The 25083-nt window shown below is 33.7% G+C and overlaps 1 protein-coding gene across 18 annotated transcripts in view; it reads right to left on the bottom strand.

Moving 5' to 3' along the window:
- The window catches only part of Ankrd28 (ankyrin repeat domain 28), a 179703-nt gene that overhangs the window by 106874 nt on the left and 47746 nt on the right, over window positions 1-25083 (bottom strand). For 12 of the 18 annotated variants that reach the window (XM_078038326.1, XM_078038325.1, XM_013361729.4 and 9 more), the window contains one exon: window positions 14208-14291. The exons of 1 other annotated variant lie outside the window; for it this stretch is intronic. In XM_078038326.1, the coding sequence (XP_077894452.1) occupies window positions 14208-14291 (84 nt within the window). Of the gene's footprint in view, window positions 1-14207; window positions 14292-15565; window positions 16187-25083 lie in introns of those variants that run through there. 5 more of the 18 variants (XR_013434431.1, XM_040289819.2, XM_005317244.5 and 2 more) reach the window with 3 other exon arrangements.

Below are 25083 nucleotides of genomic sequence, written 5' to 3'. Positions count from 1 at the left end.
CTTTCCTAGAACCAGCTGCAGTTCTGGATACTGAAGGCAAGATTATTTGAATATGTTCTCCCTAAAATTCAGATGTTGCTAATGAGGTGGTCACAAGAGATAGGACCTCTAAGAGATTAGGCCAAGAGAATCCCTCCTTTAGGACTGGGATTAAAGCCCCTATAAGAGAGGCTTCACAAAGTGTTTGTTTCTCTTGCCTTACCACTTCCTGGAAAGTGTTCCTCTTCCCAGAGGACACAGTTCTTTTTTTTTTTTTTTTTTTTTTTTTATTGGTTGTTCACAACATTACAAAGCTCTTGACATATCATACTTCGAACAATAGTTTCAAGTGAGTTATGAACTCCATGTGAATGTGTAACCTATGTGATTCTGCAATCTGTATTTGGGGTAAAAATGGGAGGACACAGTTCTCACCTAACAACCAAACCAGTGATTTCTGACTTCCTAACCTTAAGAACTGTGGCAAATAAATTCCTGTTCTTTATAAATTACCCATGCAGTCTCAATTTATTCAGTGATTTCTGACTTCCTAACCTTAAGAACTGTGGCAAATAAATTCCTGTTCTTTATAAATTACCCATGCAGTCTCAATTTATTCTTTTGTACAGCAGTACAAATGAATGAAGACAATGGAATTCAGTATAACTTGTCCCTTTAACATAGATTTATTCTCATTCACCCCTTCAAAAATCACTGCTTCAACAGATCATTAATAAAAAGCTATAAATGATAACAAAGTATTACTTCATAAATACTGCTTGTCTCCATAAGAATTTCCAGGTCACTTGCTTTTGTTTGTTTTAATAAAACTCTCTCTCTACATCAAGTTAATTTGTAAGGTATTCCATGCCATTTGGACTTTCAGCTCCTGATTACACGTGGGCAACCAACACTTTTGATAACATGGGCTTTATTTTTCAGATCATGCTGTCAAAACAGTGTATATAAACCAGTATAAACGGATAATAAACACTTTGACTTCTACCAATCAAAAAAACAAAACAAAACAAAAATACCCACTATATACATACCCAGAAAGCTCCCTTCCACAAACAAAAACACAGACAAGACAGTCAAATACCTTTAGATTATAAACTTGCTAAAGTCAGTCTATTTCATAATTTCTTTTTATTCATTTCTAACACTTTTGAAATGGCTACTTGCTATGATTTAGATATGGTTTGTCTTCCAGAGGTTCTTGTTAAATGTCCCAGTGTGGCAATGTGAGAAATGATGAAATCTTTAAGAGGTGGGGCCTACTTTGGGTTCCTTAGGTTAATGGAAGAATGATCTCAAAAGGGACTATGGGACTCCTCTCTCTCTCCTGTGAGACATGATCTGTTTTTCCCACACATGTTCACCATGCCCACACACCATAAGGTGATACAGCCAAGGGCAGGCCCCTCACAAGGGCCTGATGCTCCATGCCATTTGGACTTTCAGCTCCCCAAACTGAGCTAATAAACCTCTTCCTTATAAACTTAATCTGTACTTAGGCATTTTGTTATATTAAGAAAAATGTTACGCTAAGTGAAGTTAGCCAATCCCCCCAAAAAACAAATGCCAAATGTCTTCTCTAATACAAGGGGGGTGACTCAAAATGGGATAGGGAGGAAGAAGATTATCTCTAAACAGGGAAGAGAGGTGGGAGGGAGAAGGGGAATTGCATGGATGGTGGAAGGAGACCCTCATCATTATACAAAATACATGTATGAAGATGTAAGGAAAACAAAAAGAATAGCGTTACCTTAGACTAGGTAGAGAGAAGTGATAGGAGAGGAGGGAATGGGGGGATAGGAAGGATAGTAGAATGAAACAGACATTATTATTACTGTGTGTATATATGTGACTGCATGACCAATATGATTCTGCAACCTGTACACTCAGAAAAATGAGAAATTATATCCCATCTGATTCAAATGTATGATATGTCATACTGTCATGTGTAACTAATTAAAACAAATATAAAAAAAAAGAAAAATGGACATGGTAATCCACTACTATTTACCATATATTGGATATAAATACAGAAAATAATTCAAACAAGGTGCCTGTTTCCAGAGACCTAAAGTTATTAAACATGACAGAAGTCAATTAACATAAATGCTTTAAAAGAGAAATTCAAAGTACAATGGGGCTGAGTGCATGCCAGTAATCTCAGAGACCTGGGAAGCAAGAGGATGGCAAGTTTAAGGCTAGTCTTAGCAAGTTAATAAGACCTTGTTTCCAAAACAAACAAACAAAAAGAACAAAAAATAAAAATAAACAGGGCTGAGAATACAGTTTTGTGTTAAAGCACTCAAGGTACAATTTCCAGTACCCTCTCCCCTGACCCAAAAAATACAACGGGCATCTAAAAGACTGATATAGTAATACTGAAGAGACCAAGAAAGGTGATTCAGAGAGATATACCATGTATTAGTTTTCTATTGCTTCATAACAAATTGTCACAAGCTCAGCTTAAAAGTCATTTTTTTTAGTTTGCAGTTCTCTAGGGCAGATATTCAGAGATTGTGTTGCTGGGTTCTTTGCTCGGGGTCTCAAACTGAAATAAAGGTGTTGATAGGCTTTATTCTCACCTGAAGCAATGACTGAAGAAGGATTTGCCTCTAAGATTCATTCAGGCAATATTCAATTCTTTTGGGTTCTAAAATAACCATTTTCCTACCTGACTGTCAGTAAGAGGTCACCTTCTACACCAACAGTCCTTGACATGTGGTTCCCTTCAATGTAAAAGACAAACACAAGAGAATATCCCTCACATCAAATACCTCTAGTATTTCTAATCTCTTGGTCCCCTTGTTTCTAACTCTACGTTCATATATAAAGAGTTCACATGACTAGGGCAGGCCCACCCAAATCTTGCTATTGTAAAACTGGCTATGTCAGATAACATAAATTTATCACATGAATAATATTCATCAAACTATATACTCCCAAAAGTTATACTGTAGACCATTTTAGAATTCTGCCCATCACAGGCTATAGCCAGAACAATGAACAAAGATTGAAAAGAGTTGGGATAAATATAGGCATAACTGATATTCTGGAACCAATCAAGCATGGAAAAACACTGGGAAAATTGTAGTATAAATGAGCTTGCCTTCCCAGGACCAAGAAGAGTACCTGATGCATACTGTTAAGGGAATGAACTAAAGTTAGATCAAATAAACTATCCAGCTCTGAATAAAGAGTTTGTATGTTTAGAGCTACAAGACAAACTAAATTTCTTAAAACTCCAAGCCACTAGATAAAAGTGAGAGGTAACAACCGAGAAGCCAAAAACAATGACAATAAACTAAATTGGACACAAAAGAAAATTGGGTTCTTATGAGATCTCTGCTAAATGGAAGGGACAAAAATTAAATAATTACAAGAGTGTTAGTTGTGCCTCATTGTAATGGAGATGATTTAATTACATGAGCTCTAAGATCCCTTTCCAGTGCTGACTATCCTACAAAATGGAAGCCATGTCCTAGGACTAAAAGTTTTCAAAGGCATTTTGGAAATCTGGTTACTAATTCATATTTTATTCGACATTACTCCATTATTCATATTATTAAAGATAAATACACAGAGCATTGTATACTGAATTCATTTCCATTCTACAAATTTAGAAGAACACAAAATTACATATCAGTAATGGGTCCTATAAGAATAAGAGGAAGCAGGAGTGACATCAGCTCCAGTTTTCTGCTCAGAGAAATCCAAGTACAACCAATCACAATGGATTCAAACCTTGGTGAATATAAAGCCAATAAGCCTAACCAGGAGATAAAAGACTAAAGAAAGGTCTACTATTTGCAGCAAGTAAGGAGCCCACTGGAAGTAATTCTCAAGACAGTATCTTTCTGGACAAAGAAAGCAAAGGACTTTTAGGAGAAATTTATACATATTCATAGGTCATGCTTCGGTCTGAGGTGATGCTTCCCACCTTCAAAACAAAACACAACACCCAGAAACAATGGCCTCTGGTTCAATTTAGTATCATGAGAAACAAAGTTTATTCTTGGTCAGCTAAAAAGAGTAAGTCAGAATGACTTAGTGACTTTGGTTCCTTGTAAGTTTCTCTGGAAGGTCTTATCTGAAACAAAAACTTTTGACAGTGTTAAAAATTATCTAAAGGGGCAGCAGCTGTAAGAAAGCAAAGGTGACTGCCCCCAAACCTACCTGTCTTATTGTTAACACTATTAAAAACTATTCACAGAGAATACCAACTTTGTAAATATCCCAGAACTCAGTAGTGAGGCTAAGACACCATGTTGGATGGCAAAACTGAGAAAAGCCACATTAGAAAGAGGGGTCATGCTGTCGCTGACCTGAGATCCCAGTGGCTGGGGAGACTGAGGCAGGAGGATTGTGAGTTCAAAGCCAGCCTCAGCAACTTAGTGAGGCCCTATCAACTTGGCAAAACCCTGTCTCTAAATAAATATAAAAAAGAGGTGGGGATGTAGCTCAGTGGTTGAGCACCCCTGGGTTTAATCCCCAGTACAAAAAGAAAAGTAAGAGGAACATTTTAATTTTACCTGTAACATGCCCCCGCCAAGAAGGCAATGCACTACACAGGAGATTCTCCGGGCCCATTGTTTTTCTATAGCTAGAGGTAGACAATTAACTTCCTCAGCATCTTAGGATTCTTGTCAGGAGGTCCACTTCTGTCTCACACCCTGGGGAACCCTTGGGAATATGAGCAGGGCCAGATCCTTTGGGGTCAGTTACAAATAAATAAGTGGACTGATGAGTTCACAATAATTAGTGTAAGGACCTTTGTGGTAGTTCTGCATTCTGGCCAAAGGAGGTATATCACTATACACTGGCTAACAGCATCACTTTGAGCCAAGATAAACCTTTTTTGCTCATTAGCTGATTTATGTCAGGTATCTGTTACAATTATGGAATGCTAACAAAACTGAAACACTATTCAGCCACTTAAAAAAAACAACTGTTATTTATGACAATACGGATGATTCTGGAAAACACTATGTTCAGTTAAATAAACCAGGGATAGAAAGGCAAGTCCTTGAACAATATGATCTAAAAAATTCGTGTAAGTAGAAAAGTGAGGAAAAGGGTAGATAGGCAATTATTGATTAAAGGATACAAAGTTTCAATTAGAAACTCTGAGTTCTACTGCACAGCAGGGTGACTAGTCAATAATAATTCAGTTTTTGGCTATATTTTCAAAATAGCTTTGAGTGCAAATTTCAAATTTTCACCACACAAAAAAAGATACTTCAGGTGATGGATTTTATCAATTAATCAACTTAATCCACCTGATTTAAGCATGCCACAATGTAACATTTATCAAAAACCACAATGAACCCCATAAAAGTATACAATTATGATTTGTCAATTAAAACTAGCATTAACAGCCCTTTAAAAGAATAAGAGGAAGTAGAGATGACACCATCTATAACTGAGTTATGAAATACACTTGTTTGGTAAACTACTGTGTAGAATTTCTAGTTGAAAAATACTGCTGGACTACAATATAGAGAAAAATGTTCGTTTCACAAAATGTAAGGTTTAAGTTTGAAAACATTCAGTGGAATATCAGCTGCTTCAATAAATAAAATCATTCTTAATGGCCAAAGTATTTTTTGTTTGTTGTTTTTTAAATTTCCTGCAGTGAAGAGACAATCTGGAGAGAACAAAAGGGCTAGAATTCTCAGTTATAAAGAGAAGAAGACTGGTAGAAGGAGAGAATCCCAAAGATTGGTAGAATATCTCCCACTGGTATTTGGCTGAGTATTGAACATTGCACATGTGCAAGAATACTTCCTGAGGCTAGTGAAAGAACCATCCAAATCATTACAGTAGTGATTTACAATCTTCTTTCTTTTCCAGTCACCCCTTTCAATTTATTCCTAACTCCTGTCTATGAAATTAAAAATGTGCCTTATTTCTAATTTGTACACTTAGGCCCTTTTGAGGGCCACAAACTATTGAAACATGGTAAGATTTTTCAAATATATACACACATCCTTAACAAAGAATATATTTTTGCTCAATTGGGAATGATATAATCTCCAATGTGAATGCATGGATTACAGGGAACCAAGTGCCCTGTTCCACCTAGATGGGTACTCAGGAAAAATTAATTTTAATAATAGAGAATAACTGGGCTATTTTCAAATCACATAAGACTCATATTAGGATAAAAATATGAATATGGATACATCTTACAAATCATGTATAAAGGAAACTATAAAAGATTAGTGAGAGAAATATAAAATGACCTAATTAAATGGACAGATATAACTTTTTCATTGGTCAGAAGAAAACATCATTGGTACAACCCTGTAATCTCAGAACTTGGGAGGCTGAGGAAGGAGGATGGAACATTCAAGGCCAGCCTTAGATATTTAGTGAGATCCTGTCTCAAAATAAAAAAATAAAAAGGGCTTGGGATATAGCTCAGTGGTAAAGCCCTTGAGAAGACAAAAAACAAACAAACAAACAAACAAAAAAAACAGACACTCAAAACAAAAACAATACTTTATTAAGATGCTATTTCTTGCCAAACTGATATATAGAAACAACCCAACCCCAATCTTCCTTCCTTTTCCTCACCCCTCTCTCCCTCCTTCTTTCCTGTCTTCTTTTGAGGAAATTGACAAGTTAATTCTAAAATATATATGAAAATTTATAGGGCCTAGACTAGCCAAAAGAATTTTGAAGAATAAAATTGTTGACTTTGAGGCCTATTATAAGGCTATAGAATCACAAGTGTGGCAACGGTATCAAGACATACAAGTACATCAATGGTATACAATAGTCCAGAAATTAATTCAAACATATGGACATACGAAATTTAACAAAGATGCAAAGATAATCCAATAAAGAAAATAGTCTTTTCAATAAATGATTTCAACAATTAGACATATCCATATGTTTAAAAGTCAACTCTAACATATAGCATGCATCACACAGAAACATGAAGTCAAAATACATTGTAGATTTAAATGTGGAGCTTAAAGACAGAATAAAACTATGTGACACTGGATAGAGATTTTCAAATACAACACTAAAATCAACATCCATAATGAGTTAATTGATAAATTGAACTTCTAAAAACTCAGCTCTTCAAAAATATTCTCAAGACAATGAAAACAGAGCCACAGATTGTGGATATATATATATCCAGAACATATAAAGAATGCAGAAAACTAAAGAGTAAGAAAATAATCCAATGTGGGGGGTGGGGGGAGAACCTGGCAAAAACATTTAAAGAGACATTTCACCAAAGATACATAAACTGATAATATCATGAAAAGATGTTCAACATTACTCATTATAAAAATACAAATTAATGACTATGCCAACTATTAGTGAGGATGTGAAAAAATTAATTCTCAATCCTGCTGATCAGAATGTAAAATGGTACAAGCAGTTTGGGAAACAGCTGGGCAATTTCTTAAAAATTAAAAACGTACTTACCATACAGTTCAACCACTCAAACACTAGATATTTACCTGAGACAAAGTAAAGCATATGTTCATACAAATACTTGTATGTATATGTTCATAGTTGCTTTACTTGTAATGGGTGAAAAAGAGAAGGGGAATGGATTTAAATAATTGTGTGTATTATAATGCAATGCTACTCATCAACAGAAAGGAATCGTCTATTAATACATGCCACAACATGGGTGAATCTCAAAACAAGTATGCTGAATTAAAAAAGCAAAAGAAATACTGAAGCAATTATAACTGAAATTTCACCAAATGAATGTAAAAACAGAAAATCACATATCCAGGAAAATATAATCCCAGCTACTCAGGAAGCTGAGGCAGGAATATCACAAGTTCAAGTTAGCCTTGGCAATTTAGCAAGACCTTGTCTCAAAATAAAAATAAAAAGGGCTGTAGATGGTCACTCAGTGGTAGTCCTTGGGTTCAATTCCCAATACCGCAAAACAAAAACAATTTTAGAGAGAAGAAAAATGATCCAGTCAGAAACATAGCTCTACAGGAAGGAGGAAGAAAATAAACTCAAGAAAGCAATAAAGTAAAATAAAACTTTTTATTTTTCTTACTCTTCATTGATCTAACAGATTAATAGTTTGTTCGAAATAACAGCAAAAATTATTTTCTCCTTGTGTGTATACATCTGTTTATGTAAACTCATATATAAGTGAAATGAATGATAGCAATGTTACAAAGAAAGAATTAGGGGGGTGGGGTTGTGGCTCAGCAGTAGAGTGCTCGCCTGGCATGTGCGAGGCACTGGTTCAATCCTTAGCATCACATAAAAAATGTATAGATAAAATAAAGGCATAGTGTCCATCTACAACTAAAGAAAAGACTTTAGGAATCAGGATTATTTTGTTATTAGGCACTTAAAACTATCAGTGAAGTGTTCTAGTGTTATTTGAAAATGTACTTTAATTGTTGTAAGTGTATATTGAGAAGAGTAGTAGAGTTTAACCACTAAACAAGTTAAAAAAGAGGTATAACTGATATCCTAGGAAAGAAAATAGAATAAAATAAAACACTCAGTTAAAATCACAAAATTTAAAAAAAAAAAAAAAAGAAGAAAAACAAACTAGGATCAAAGAACAAAGGCAACAAATACAAAGCTGGCAAAACCTATAAATATTAATCCATCTATGTTAACAATCACTTTGAATACCATTGTTCTTAAAAAACCCAATGAAAAGACAAAGACTGTCAGACTGGATCAAAACTCAAATATCTAACTATATGGGATGTAAATTTTAAAAATTTCTTTTAAATAGAAAGTCACAGACAGAACTCCAAAACGTAAATGGGTGGAGTGAATTCTGGCAATGTGGTGGAGTAGAAAGCACCAACAATTTCTCCCCAAATAAAAAACACATTGGCAGAATTTCTATGATGGAAATATACTGGATTTTATAGTCTATAGAAGACATTCAATGTTCACTGGGAAGGATTAAATGGATAATTTGTGATTTATTTTGGTCATGGTTAATTTCAATCCTTATTACAGTAATGACTACCCATCCCCCACATCATGACAGGCAGTTATGCTCTTCTTGGAAGAGCTTGCACACAGTTTCCTGGAGCTTCTCTGGATAAAAATGAGCTATCTTACAAATATGTGGGGATCTGTGCTCTCACTGACAATTCTGTTCACAGAGAAGACAAGGCAGTAGCAACTATGATGGCACATGGCCTCATTAAAATAAGGCCTTCTTACACACTATTGACTTTCAGAGGATTTAAAGGATCCTTTTCTCCCTCCCTCCATTTTTCTCCACACCCTTTTCAGGAAACTGATAATAAAGACTACCACAGTCAAAACCCAAATATACTGTTGAAATTAGAAAATAACCATACATATTCAGGGAAAGATGCAGGCTCAGAAAAAGACCTGTGAAGACCTTAAGTTTATACCTGATCCTAAGTTCAATAACAGCCTATAACCAAAAAAGAGAAAAAGGAAAGAAAGGGGGCAGGGGCAAGCCAAGAACAGCAAATATAATGAACCCTGAAGAAAGGGGACAACCTGACATCCAGAATTAACACTCTATTAGACTCAAATGTCCAATTCACAGCAGGAATCACACATCATACAAAGAAATAGGATAGTATGGTACATTTAAAGGAAAGAATGACAAAAAATATCCCAAATCAGAAACTATCCCTGAAAAGATCTGATGGCATATTCACTAGATTTTAAAACACTGTCTTGAAGGTGATCAATTACCTTTGCCAATTCATATATACAAGGATGCTAAAATTACTTTATAACACACCATGTAGAGAACGTGTAGTCTCTCTGGGAAGTTGATAATATGTTTAATGATTCAAGTACTCTAAGATTTTTGCTTACCCAATGAAGCAGAATTTTTGTCCAAATAGTGAAAATATCTCATATTTTCCAATGAGCAAGATTAGTAATAACCCAAATACCCTCTAAAAGGGGACTGGTTAAATAAATCATGGTATAAGCACACAATGAACTAATATGCAACTATAAAAAGTAAGGGAACACTCTAAAGACTACTATGCCCCAATTCTCCAAACACATTAGAGATGGAAAAAAAAAAAATCTAGGACATATATATTATATGTTAACTAAAAATAAATATATAAATGAATTATAAAAAGTTTCTAATTACTTTGTTTTAGAAGCACCAAAAAAGTGATTTAGTCATCCTGATAGGCGATACACACTCATTATTGGATCTTGGGGGGAAATTTAACACTGGTGAAGAAAATTTTAAAATTTGAAGCTGGACTCCAAAGACACTGGTTAAAGTTGGGAAAGTGTCATTCCTAGGCCTGAGGGAACTACCTGGAATTCTCTCCTAGGTAGAGTTGGGTTCTTCATCCATGCTCCCTACCTATACTCTGTATTCCATACAAGTAGTTGGAAGCTGAGTGGACACATCTGATATAGGACTAAGGGCTCCAATTTCAATTATTATAGCTACAGAATACTACTATACACATATGGTTTCAGGAGACAGTGCACATAATCTCAAGTAATGAGTGAAGAGGCTTTTTAAAGCTCAGAACATCAATAGCTTGGTATACTGACAGGCATGTGGCCTCCAGGAAAGATTTATTGAAGGTTAGAACACTTAATGCTAATTCCCAGAAACAACCAAAAAACACATTGGATGGGGTAGGTGGTATTCAGGGAACCTGTGAAAACTTAAGAGTTTACTATTTTATATTAACTACCAATTATGTTATTGTAAAAGAAAGCTAATGATATGCTAGACACACACACCACACCCACACACACATTTATTTGATGACAAGTAAAATCAACAACATTTCAAGGATCCCACAAAATACTTTTGAGAAGTTAGGGGACAGTAATAATTTAGAAGGCAACTTGGGAAAAATGAGCAAAAAAACATTTAGAATAAAAAGTGTTTTTAAATTCAGAAGCCAATGAGCAGAATATACAGGCAGCATTTTCAAAAACATTAAACTAAGGCTGAGACAGGAGGATGGCAAGTTCAAAGCCAGCAACTCAGTGAGACCCTGTCTCAAAATTTAAAACCAAAAGGGCTGCGGATGCAGCTCAGTGTTGTTAAGCGCCTTGCATTCAATTACTGGGACTAATAAAAAATTAAATTTTTTTTAAAAGCAAGCTATTATATTTGGGTTTGTTTTGTTTTGCAGTACTGGGTCTTACACCTTAAAATAAATAAACTAACAAACTCAAAGGAATATATATTCTTTGTTAAAATTTTGCAGCTTGTTTTCCCTATGGTATTATCAGTTTCTAATAGGCACATATTAAAAAATTTACTGCTCCATACTTAAATCAGCTCTTTTTTGAGTTTAAAAAGGTCAGTCATAATCTAGGTCTTCCTCTGTTTAAACAGTAGAAACCATTTTGGCCAGATTATAATTGCCCCTAGTATAACACTACCTTGAATGAAATTTTTGTTCATCCAAAAAATAAGGCACTAACAGAGGCTTGTGTATTCATTTGTTTGTAATGCTAGATTTTAACTGTACTTGGTAATATAAAAATTAGGATCATACTTGTGTCACTGTCTAAAAGGCAGGCATCCATAGGGCATATACGTTAACCTCAATGAGGGAAAAATACCTATATTGAACCATTCTGTTTCATAGTACTAGCTGGCAAAAATACCTGCTTTATTTCCCCAGTTAGTTAACCCAGACAAAGGTTTAAATTCCTGTTCTATACCTCTTGTTCCTGATGTTTTTAAAACTCTCTTTTAGTTTTGTCACCTACTGATGAAATGGAAATGTCACTCAACTACTTTACAATATTGTTGCATGAGTTAAAAAGTCTCAGGCATATATCTGTGTCAGAAGTAATCTATAATTAAACCAATTTTATCACTATGGATAGAGAAAAACAATTCTACTTATAAAAAAAAATTTCTCAGAAGAATCAAACCTTTCTCCCAAAATGTGGTATTATTAATACTTTAGATTAAATTATTTGGGTTCTACAACATGGCATTAAGTTCTAGTAAATCCTAAGGAAAGGTGTTATTATTATTTTGGCTACATAAAGAAAGAAAAACAAATGAAAGCTTCTAGATAAAGACAGGCAGTCATAATTTATTTTGACTTTTTAAAAATTGTTCATAATTTTTAATTTTTAAAGCACCCTAAACTTGGGGTGGAGAAAAATCTTAAAAAGATTTATTATATGACCCCACATATCACAACAAAAAAAGAGTGCTGGGCTAGGATTGTGGTAGAGCGCTTGCCTAGCATGTGTGAGGCACTGGGTTCGATTCCCAGCACCACATATACATAAATAAAATAAAGGTCCATCAACAACTAAAATAATAATAATAAAAAAGAGACTTCAAGAAATTAAATAGATGTGCTCAAGTTGTACAGTCAATATGTAAGAAGATTCAAACTGTAGTCCAAATATGTTCTTTACACTATAAATGCCACTATGTCTTAAACTCCATATTTCCCTTTTTTGGTTTACCATGCTTTTTTTTTTCCATATCCAGTAACTTTCAATTTTCAATTATTTTTAGGCAACCAATAATCTATGTTTAATAAGTTACCAATCCAAATCGACTACTTTCCCACATATATTTCCTTTCTTCCTTACTATGAAAATCCCAGTTTACTCCAGATATGGCAATATATTCAATGAAGCATTTGACTAAAAAAAAAAAAATGAAAATTAAACAATGACTATTAAATAGTAGATAAATCTGAATTTAAACCCATCCTAAAAACGTTAAAAAAAAAAAAAAAAAAAACAAAGAAAGAAACTTCAAACAATACACAAAGCTAAGTTTCAAAAAGATGGATGTTATTTTCAAATATGTAATCCATGAAGACAACAGAGTCATCCTCAACAAGGGCCATCAATGAATAACTGATGTTCAAAATAATGAGTAATATTTTAAAATTTAACATACTTTCATTATAGCAGAAAAACAGTGTAAGCTATAATAAGCTTTGTAATAATGGAGAAATTAGCTACAGTAAATGAGATTATGGCTCAAACTCTCTCAAAGTAAGATTTGTTAGTATTATTAAAGTAAAATAAAAGAACCCCTAAGAGTTACACAGAAGAGAAAGTCTGTTTTCCTCTCTTTCATAAATCTATACTCCAGTCTTAAGAAAAGCAGATTTGCCAGATTGGGTAAAGTGAACAGGCACTTTTAAAATAAATAAATAAATCCTGAATTAGGTGCATAATCCTACAACTAAATACAAACTTGGAGGTAATTCACTTAGAAAGGATTTAAGGAAAAACATAATGATAGCATTCTAGTCAATATTCAATATTAGAAGTAGCCATTTTAGCCAATGATTTCAATCTATTCAGATAATTCAAAATTTTAAAATAAGATAAAACTTTTTATATCTACTTTAAGTGGTTAGTAGTACCGGATGAAACAGAAAGATGAATTCAAGATGAGTTTGCAGGGTATGCTTTCTTAGAACTATAATTATTTCTATATCATCTATTTTGATGTTGCTATAGCAACTTTATAAATCATGAGCATTCATCATTCACCCCTTGATAATTCAGAGGTACATTTGTTTCCAGTAAAAATATATACATTAACAAATTTGATGTGTAGTAAATTTACTATTTACTATATACTATTTACTGTGTATATATTTACTAAAAATTAATCAGACAAAAAACACTGAAAAGTGTTTGTAAAATGCTTACCATGATTTATGAAAAGCAAATCTAATCTCATAATCAAGTCACATATGTTAGAAACTTATTAGCAATGTTTGGTATCCCAAGTTCACAAAAAAGAACCCTCAACTGAAAACATGGTAAAGTGCTAGGTTTCTGAAACTTACTTTTAAATGGGTTTCAACAAAAGAAATGTACATACATATACACACATATTTGTATATATATAAAATCTCTGCAAATATGAATGAAAATTTAATGTTGCAAATGTTATTAATGCTGAACTTAAGCAAAGGGTACACAGATGTTGAGAGTATTTTTTTCAACATTGCTGAGTTTCAAATTAAAAGCAAAAATTTCAAAGTAAAAAATTGGGAGAACAAAGGACTGTCACTGGTGTCCAGTACTCTTTACTTTTATTGTCCTGAATATAAGCCCAGTGCTTCCCTTTTTTCTGAAAGACCCTCTGTCCTCATTTAAGACCACTGTTAACAGAATTAGGTTATATATTTTAAAGAAAAATCACTATTCCAGGAAAGAGTTTTAAAAAGCAAGTTTAAAGGCTAGAATCAGAGAATTAATTGTTTTACCTGAAAGTTAACATCTTCTTTCTTAAATATTAGTGCTCGAACTTCATCTGGATCTCCATTAAAAATAGCTTGCACCAGTGACGGCTAAAATATGAGAGAATAATAAAAACATTAGTCCTACCTCATGAATAATTCTATTTCCATTCCATAAACAACTTCTTTCTTTCTTTCTGGTGCAGTACTAGGAATTGAACCCAGGAGCACTTTACCACTGAGGTACATCCCCAGTCCTTATTTTTATTTGCTTATTTATTTATTTATTTATTTTTGGAGACAAGGTCTTGAACCCAGGCCGGCCTCAAACTTGTGATCCTCCTGCCTCAGACTTCTGAATAGCTGTGATTACAGAATGTGCCACCATGTTGAGACACATAACTTCTAATAATAAGTGGCAGAAGTTTCATGAAGTCAAATCATATCAAAGTACAGAATTCATCTTTGGGGGTGGGAGAGGGCTTAATTGTTTAAACAAAAATGTATATGTCAATTCAGTTTGACTAAAATTAAGCAATATAATAAACACAATCAGGTTTATTTCTTATTTGGTGGAAGCTTCTTGTTTATATATGATCAAAAGACTACCAAATAAAAGTTTAATATCTCAACATCTACTTGTGGATTAAGACTTGTCAAATAGCAATACCCAGCACATACTGAAGCCCATGAAAGCATGTCCCTTTAAAAAGGCCTGTTTAGGGCATAAAAATAATATGCATGGGTTAGCAACACAAGACATAAATCCCAAGAAAGTAAACTTGGCAGCTAATAAAAATAACTACTACTAAAAGACCAAAAAATATTGTAAACATGAATAACATGAAAAGACAAACACATGCAGGTCTAAATATAATTTCTTAATCAACAACATAGACTCTCTAAAGTATCATATTATACTAGTCACACAAGAAACCAGTTTGACAACAGTATTAAAAATAAGATGCAGCATAAAGTCTTGGTCTTTTTCATATAAAGCTTTACATGTAAATACATAAATATTCTTTATAGAAACAACTATGCATTGGTGTTGCTAGTAGAACTCAACCTTTCTTAAAATACGCAGTTCCTGATTCTTGTCACATCACTTCTAAAAACCACAAAATAAAAACAGATATGTGGTTGCCAAAACTATTTCTCTATTTTTAAAAAAAGTCTTAAGAGATTAAGAAATAGTAAAGTCTGAAATGTTATCTAAACACTTGAAAAAGTAAAAATCAGAAATGTTTTTATTTTATACAGAATATTGTATCCTACTGACAAAATGAAACTAGTGGAAACTAAATCAAGTTTATTCTTAAAAATAAAATTTATAATACTTTAAGCTCAGCATAATATAGGAAATATAAACTCTCATATCTTACCAATACATTTCCAGAAGGTAGAGAATGTAGGGATTTATTTTCCTGTGGCAATTTAGAAATGAATTCAGGAGACTCATCTTCTACCTCCTCCAAAACAACAATACACACTCGACTCATTCGCTCTTTTAAAACATTAAATTCCAAGTTTTGTGATAAAAGCCACAGTTGAAAGAGCACAAGTAGTTTTTCCTCCTCTTCTGAACAACACTTACAAACATTCTTTGAACAGCGCAGCTGGTTTTATAAAGTTACTAAGTACTATCACAGAAACTGAAATTTAAAATTATGATATATAACTTGAAACTTACTAAAAATAACAAAATTCTGTTTTCTGTTAGTTACCATAATACTTAAAAAACCTTTTAATCAGCATGTCAATAATTATAACTGAGTCCAGTACAAGTTCATTTTAAAATATTTCCCCCACCAAAATAATAATATTGCTCTCTGAATTTTACTTGTACAAAACAATTATTGTTTTTGGTGACACAACACCACACAATACAGAATGAAGTAAGAAACAACTGCTATGACAGAGATGATCACAGCTATACCCACTCTTGCCTGCAAGGTCATATAATAACCAGTAGGTTGGCTTGCTTTCAATTAAAAATAAAAAATAAAACCTCACTATTCTGTTTCCACTTCTAATTTGTCTTCATTTCTTCAGTTTCACTAATTCAATGAAGATCTTATCCAGGAAATTTAAAAAATAAAGATCTAGAGCTCAGCACAAATCCTGAAAATGAAGCTCAGAGGTTAACAATTGTTTCTGTGTTTGGAAAAGGGGGAAAAATACTCTGCATTAATAGCAAAGCTGCAGTACATTTACATGTGATGAGTCAGACCACAAGAGACAATAGGACTCTTGGTACTAGAATACAGCTTGATTAATCCAGATTTCCCATATAATAGAAGAAACACAGATAGCTTTATTCCCATCGATAGAATAAGCAAGGCAGAGCTTTCATTCTTTCTCTATCAGGCAGTTGTCCGTGGCTGCTCCAGCAAAAGCGCACAGGCACCAGGCAGAAATGGTGATAGTGGAGAATCCTAATAGAACAAGCAGGCTGTTCGAAGGAATTAGAAGGCATTTGAGCTCAAATTACTGCTTCAGGGTTTTCATTTTAAAACGAGAGAGAAGAAAAAAACCAGTTTATCATTCCTGTGTTTCATTTGATCTCCACATGAATACAGCTTCCGTTTAACAGTCTTCATTCAGAGGGAAAAAAAATAGCAGACTGTGCATCTTCTTTGAGCCAACTACTTTATTCAATCATCTGCCTCTGTGCCAATATAGTTTCCTTCCACAAGAGAAAACCGCCACAGTTATTCTTCTCAGTCGATTTCAGATGCTTTCCTATTTCCTCAGATGATCTTGCAAAATGTCAATGACATCCCCAAATGAATAGTCTGTAGAAAATATCTACAGAATCTCAGGATCGGCCTCTCAGAAGCATTCCAACTGAGCAACAGTCTGAAGAGCAAAGACTGCAGACCCGCAGGATGAAATGCCTAGTAATGCTCACATGTTACACTTACCAAGAGAGCTGAGCTACTGCTCAGGATGTAACTTCCTCTAGCAGGAGAAAAAAATAGTGCCTTTGGACAGCCTTCACAATTAGAAGGTTCATGCCAGTTCTGTGACTAATCCAGATCAAACTGAAAAAATTCTATAACTGAAAAATGAGTGTGCTTTTAACATTTTCCACTAAAAGCCACAAGGAAATCTGGTGTACTGCCTCTGCTGACTAACACTGGTTTTAGCAAGTAAACAATTTCAAACAGTTTAACTGCTTTCGTATGCTACAATATAGCAAATGTTTAACCCTATAATGGTGGCTGCAGTAAGGATGTCGCAGTGAACTCATAAAAGAGATTTAGAGACAAAGGAAAAATACCTTATGAGGCTATAAAAACCAAGAACTTAAGTTAAAGTGTTATTTTTGCCAAGATCTCCCCAGCCCAAGATATATGCTTTTTTTTTAAGGATTCAAATTAGTTTAAACAAAAGAAATTTGAGATTTTTCTACCAATTTCTAGTTTGTTGAATTTAATCAACTGATTCATATTTTTAAAGGAAAAAAAATACAAACTTTACAGAAGTCCAAATTCAGTGAAGATATTAAAGAATCCGACCTTTCTAACTGGAACTGTAATAAAGCATTAAACGTCTGTTAAATAGCTATAAAACAAATGCCTAAAATTCTTAGTCCTGAATTATCAACATGGTAAAAGGGCACAGGACAATGCAAAGAAAAAGACTCTCCTTCCCTATAAAAATAATATTCTCAAAGCTACAAATAGGTGTTCAAACTATTTGGTGGGGGCGGGGAGCTATATAGTTCAGTGGCAGAACTCCTGCCTAGCTTGTGCAAGGCCTTAGGTTAGATCCCCAGCACTGTAAAAAGCAAAAAACAAAAAACCCTAACCATTTTGTAGTTGGCTCCCTCCACCATTTCTCTGTTTACCAGATGATGGGAATATTCCCTAATGGAAAATAACACAAAAATACCTTCAACCTGGATTTTTCTTCTATCAGTCAGTATTTTTATTAATAAACTTAACAGTTTTATGTGTCAAGGGCTGTACTTTCTCATTTAATACTCAGAATAACCCCATTATACTCCCATTTAACAGAAAAAAAAAAGACCCAGAAAGTTTCTTACCCAAAGTTATTCAAATTACTAAAATTGTACCTTATCCCAAACATCCATACCCACCCCCCTGATTTTTACAACCTATAATACAAGCCTATAAAAGTAATCTTGAAAGACAGGTAACCTATAATGGCTGTGAAATTTTTAGGTAACAAAAGAATGTCATCTACTGCAAAAATATTCCCAAATAAGTTATTTTAAATGAGTTATTTCAGAGTAAATCTGATCTCATGTATTTAAGTTAGTTTACTTATCAAACTATGGGAAAAAATAAATAAATAAAACCAATATAATATAGGTAGATTAAAAATGCCAAGAACTGAAAAACCATTGAAAGATATAGAGTATCAGTCTATAAAATAACCTATAACATTCTTATGAGTTTGCTAGTTATTTTACCTTTTATTGTTGTTGTATTTTTTAAATGGGTCCTCATTACGTTGCCTAAGCTGACCTAGAACTCCTAGATTGGAGTGATCCACCTGCCTCAGTCTCTGAAGTAGCTGGGACAACAGGTGTTTGACACCATACTTGGCTCTAGTAGCTATTTTAAAATATATAAAATGGGGGCTGGAGTTGCGGCTCAGTGGTAGAGCGCTTGCCTAGCATGTGTGAGGCATTGGGTTCAATCCTCAGCACTACTTAAAAATAAACAAAATAAAGGTATTGTGTTTATCTACACAACTAAAAAACAAACAAATAAATAAATAAAAATAAAATGGAGCCAGGTTTGATGATGCACACCTGCAATTCCAGCAACTTGGGAGCTGAGGCTGAGAACAGCAAGTTCGAGGCCAGTTTTATCAATTTAATGAGATCTTCAGGAATTTAGCAAGATCTTGTCTAAAAAAAAAAAAAAAAAGAAGAACTGGGGATATAACTCAGTGGAAAAGCACCCTTGGACTCAATCCCTAGTACCAAAAATAAATAGGTAACTAAAATACTTTTAAACCAAATTACAGATATACGAATATTTTAACATACTACCTTGGCTGGGTCAAACATATCATCTTAACATTTGAAATATCTAAAAATAAACCATTATAACAGCATTATCCTCTATGTCACCTCAGGGTTTTTTATCCCCCAAATGGAATGTCTTTTTATTTAGATAATTTAAACCTGTTCCATAGTATCTAGAACCTACGTTCACCTACTCGGGCTTAATCAAGTACAAACCATTCCTTGCTCTAGATCAACTTCAGTATTTAGATTCTGCCTACCTTAAAAGCAAGTTCCATAAAAGCAGGGTCTTTGTTATATATAATGTTTGTTCCTTCCCACTTTCTTCCACCTGTAAATAATTTCATTGAAATTCATTCTATGATGTTACAAGACTCTAGAGTGGCATCTTTATTAAAAAAAAAAAAAAAAAAAAAGGCAGTCCGAAGACATAGGAGGCATAAAAGTGCAAAACCATGAGTTTAATACTTCTAATAAGTGAACTAAAACTCAGAGGTGAAAGGCTAAAAAAATAAAAACAATAAAGGGTAATGGCTACAGTTAAGGGATAAGTAGCCAGCCTATCTGAAGTTCAAATTCTGATTCCATCATTTACTAGCTATGTTGTGTCCTAAGGCAAGTTAAAAAACCCTGAGCCCACGTTTCTTCATACTTATAACAACAACCTCCAGAGATTTTTATGAAGAAAAACACTTTAATAGCATGATGTTTGCGAATGTAAGCTTTGTAGTCAAATTGCCTGGAATTCAAATCCACTTCCCACTAACTAACCTGACCTTGCAACGTTGAGCAAGTTACTTAACCTCTATGTTCATTTCAACACCTAAGTAATATTAACAATATGTCACTGTCATACTGTTGAATATAATAGCTGTGAAATTAAAAACTTTCCTCCATTTTCCAGAAGCCTCAACAGACGGCTAAAAGCTTGTCATAAGACTCCAGTAACCAGGCAAGTGCTTACTTAGTATTGAATACATATTCAAGAAATTAGAAATGAAAGAGATATTTCTGAGGGAAAATTACTGACAAAGATTTTTCAAACTCTAAGTCCACCAATTTTTGTATTCCCTAATGAGTAAAACTGCAAGAAAATGTGATTGTTTTTTCTTTAGGTCAAATTAGATTAGGCTTTTTGGGGGTGGGGGTGGGAAGGGAGACCAGTTCTTTCTATGTTGCCCTGGCTGGCCTCCAACTCCTGAGGTTAAGTGAACCTCCTTCTGCCTCAGCCTCCCAAGTAGCTGGAACTACTGCTATAGACCACTGTGCCCAGTCAGATTAAGTTTTTAATAAACAAACAGGTTCAATCTTAACAACTTCATGATCCTTCCATTCTTTAAGTAAAATGTATCCTATCAGGAGCTTATTCCTACTATTCACAGAATTATGTAATGTTAAAGTACCTATTTAAACCTTAATTTTACTGATAAAAACACAAGGCTCTGAAAGATTATTATTTTTTAAATATTTATTTTTTTGTTACAGGTGGATACAATATCTTTATTTTTTTATTTTATGTGGTGCTGAGGATCAAATCCAGTGCCTTACAAATGCTAGGCAAGTGGTTTACCTCTGAATAATAACCCCAGCCCTCTGAAAGATTATTTTTAAAATTTCTTTTTTTCCTTTCTATATCAGGATTAAAGCTAGGGGCAAGTTGTAGCTCAGTGGTAAAGTGCTTGCCTAGCATGTGTGATGCACTTGGTTCGATTCTCAGCACTGTAAATAAATAAAGATAAATAAATAAAATAGAATAAAGGTCCATCAACAACTTAAAAAAAAAGATTCAAACTAAAATTCAACTTACCCTTTCATATCTGTAAACTCTATACTGATAATCATGGAATAAACATTGAATATCCCTATCCAAAGAACTCTGAAATCTTAAACACTTCTGTTACCTAACAATTCCCTAAACAATACAGCATAACAGAAGTGTTTAAGATTTCAGAGTTCTTTGGATTTTGTAATATTTGCATAGACTTTACCAAAAGTAAACTGTCAAAATCCAAATTTTGAAATGCTCTGTAATTCAAAACTTCTTGAGTGTCATGAATGACAGTACCAAGAGCCAAATTATTCTCCAAGTATATATAATTGGCTCTCCGTAGTTGTAAGTTCCACATCTACATATTCAACCAACTATAAATTAAAAAGGGAGGGTGGGTGGTGAGTATTGTGTCTGTACTGAACATGTACAGACATTATTCCCTAAATAATACAGCATAACAACTATTTACATAGTATTTATATTGTATTAGGTATCATAAGCAATCTAGAGATGTTAAAGCACTCTTCAAGGATGTGCATAGGTTATTCACAAATACTACACCACTTTATACAAGCTATACTTCCCAAATGGCTAATAAGTAATGTCATTTAAAGATCTTAAGTGATTAGATCTCACTGGTACATTATAATGGTAATAAGTAACAAATTGTTAGCCCTTCCAATGCTACCATTATATATTGCATATTATCAACATGTATTAATATCACATGTGTTTTTTGCAATACTGTTATTATGCATCCATTTTTTTGATCATCCATTGAACTATACAATCCAGTTTTTAAGTGGATATAGAGCCTCCCAGAATAGACTACCTTTCTCAGCCTCCTTTATAGACCCTCCTCAATTTTATTTGAAGTCTAGTACACTAAAATAATCTGAAAATACTTAGCCAAGAAAATCTTATTTTAAAAATATTCACCAAAAATACTGTAGCATTGACTCTACAAATATTTAATGTTCGTGTTTCTACTATATACACTACACCAAGCCATTACAAAATATACATCATCTTCACCTTCAAAAGCCTCTGCCAACTTTAACGGTATACTATAGTAACAGAAAAACTAACCAATATGAAGTAAATACACAAAATGTATTGAAAAACAATCCATATTATTAAATATACACTGTATATGCCACAATTCCACCATCATGAGAAAGAGAACAGCATATGAACTTAATTTTAATTGGCATATAAAGATACTTTCTAGGGGCTGTGGATGTAGCTCAGTTGGTAGAGTGCTTGGCTTGCATGCAAAAGGCCCTGGGTTCAATCCTCAGCACTACACACACACACAAAATAAAACAAAACAAAAAAAACAACAAAACACTGTCCATTCTCTAAAAAAGTGAATGCTTTTCTAAAGCTATCCGTAATAAACTTCACTGTTATTTTTCCTCCTTTAATTTATTGGAAAGATGCTTTCTCAGAGGAACCATTTAACATTGAAACTCACTCCTAATTACCACATTTTAAAGAAAATAGTTGAAAATTTAAAACTATGCTTTATAAAGCATGAATGTTTAGCTACCCAAAGCTTACAGCATATCTAAAAGATATACAATGACAGCCACATTTATAATTTGAATTTTCAGTAACCACATTTTAAAAAACTGGTAAAATTGATTTTAGCAATACTTAATGTAATTCAACATGTTCAAAATATTATTTAAACTTGTAATCAATATAAAAGTTATCAGATATTGTAAGTTTTTTTACAAATCAAAATCATCAGATATTTTCCATTCATCAGATATTTTAAATTTGTTATTTTATACTTATGGCATATCAACACTAATACTTAATTTTCACATACGTAACTGATGATCTCTATTTAGATTTTACAAATTTATAGCTGTTGAGGTACATGCATGCCAAGTTGTTTGAACGTATTTAAAGTTTTCAAAGATTAAGCCAAGTATCATTTTTAGTTTCAATTAATTAAATTTAAATTAAGAGTCAAATTCTACATTAGGTAGCTACATTTAGGTACTGAATACCATAGGGTATAACACTGTTTTTTTGTTTTGTATTTTAAGGACAGATGAAAGAAAGAAGAGGACTGACAGGTAAAGGAACAACACAAAGATGTACAGAAAGGACATGCTTTCCATTGGGGGAAAAGTAAGATCAACAGGAAACATCTGGAGATACAACTTCTAGTTGGCCAAAATTAAGATGTAGTTTTACTATTTCATATTCTTAGAGTACATGGTTTTCTTACATTTGACATTTCTTACATTTTTCTTGTTATGAAAATGTATGTATGTCAGTTTTAAGATGAATTACTGATTAGTGACTTTTCCCCCTTTAAAAAAATCTCCTTAGCCCCCAGAGTATCCCAATAGTGTATTGACATTAATTCATAATGGTGAGGAGATGCTGAGATTTAATTTTTCTATATAATACATAGTATATTGTTGGTTATCTAATTACCAGCCATCAACTCCTTCCTTCTTACAGACTACCCCAAGTCTGTTTGGATATCCATTTCTATATCCCATAAGACTTTGGGAAATCTTGAATAATATAAGCTGATCACAGTAATCCTATTCAACCCAACAGTGACTCATCTGGGAAGAAACATGTGATCTGAGCCAGCTTGGCGCTACATAAGTCAGGGAAAGTCAGCTTGTAGAACTTCTAGGAAATTCTTCCTTGTACCTAAAAAGGGAAACAAAGAAATTCCCCCTTGTCCTGAACAACGGTGTATGCTTGATGGTGCCACTTGGTATGGCAGATATTTTTTGACTGTGAAGAGTTATCCTATCCAGTCTATGCTGGGTGTTATAGAGACAAACGCTGAAAGAAGCCTAGATTCTGTGTGACAGCACTGAGTAAATGTATCAGTCACTCTAAAGTCACCTTTTAAAAAACCTTGCTGTTTGTGATAAGTCCTTTTATTGTTTTTATGAAATATTTTCAGTTTAGAAAGTCCTGATATTAAAGAAGAAACATTCTATTACACAGAAAAGTAGACATTCTGTGGAAAGATAAAATGATGAGCCTCACTCAGCGCAGTGGCACATGCCTGCAATCCTAGCAACTCAGGAGTCTAAAGCAGGAAGATCAAAAATTTTAATCCAGCGGCTGGGGATATAGCTCAGCTGGTAGAGAAAATGCTTGCCTTGCATGCACAAGACCCTGGGTTTAATCCCCAGCACCACCAAAAAAGGAAAAAAGAAAAAAGAAAAAAAAAAAAAGGAGCTCGAAATCAGCTTCAAGCAACTTAGCAAGGCTCTAAAGCAACTTACTTAGTGAGACCCTGTCTCTAAATAAAATGTAAAAAAGGGCTAGGGATGTGGCTCAGTGGTTATGTGCCCCCAGCCTCAGAATTTTAACATCAGAATTATACTGAGTCAAAAGTTTTATAGGTATCCTTGCAATACTGAATACAGAAAAGTCCAAATATTTCTACAATAATTGATAGGAACTTTAATAACCCCATCAGTCAGGAATGGACTATCAATCTGACAGGAACTTCTTTTTTCCTTTTAAGACATTCAAAACTGACTACATATAAAGTAATTGACAGAGCTAGGGATGTAGGGATTTTGCCTAGCCTATGCAAGTACCTGGGTTTGATTCTCAGCACCACAAAAATAACAAAAGGAATTAACAGAGCTTAACTATGAACTGACATTTAGATACAAGCATAATTTTTAATGTATTTATTAGGGTCATAAAAACATATTTTAAAAAAGAAACTCCAGGGGCTGGGGATGTGGCTGAAGTGGTAGCGCACTCGCCTGGCATGCGTGCGGCCCGGGTTCAATCCTCAGCACCACATACAAAGAAAGATGTTGTGTCCGCCAAAAAAAAAAAAAAAAGAAACCCCACACCTGAGGCACATTAGAACCATATTTTCTTTCTTTCAACAACAGAAGTTGCTATATAAAATTACAGCATTCTTTGATAAAAGGAACTAAAGAATATAAATAATGTTCTAAACAGTCTGAGTCATTACTTGAATTTTAAAATAGTATGTTCAGTATTTGTCTCCACCCTTCTAAGGTTCAGAAAGACATGAATCATAAGTATTTCCCAAACGATAGTTACTTTGGAACGGAAATGATATATGCACTCCCAATTTGTATGTAAAA

The sequence above is a fragment of the Ictidomys tridecemlineatus genome, chromosome 2, assembly GCF_052094955.1.
Source record: "Ictidomys tridecemlineatus isolate mIctTri1 chromosome 2, mIctTri1.hap1, whole genome shotgun sequence".
In the NCBI taxonomy this organism is placed as follows: Eukaryota; Metazoa; Chordata; class Mammalia; order Rodentia; family Sciuridae; genus Ictidomys; species Ictidomys tridecemlineatus.
The sequence above is the reverse complement of the archived record's forward strand: the minus strand, read 5'-3'. Positions and strand labels throughout refer to the sequence as shown.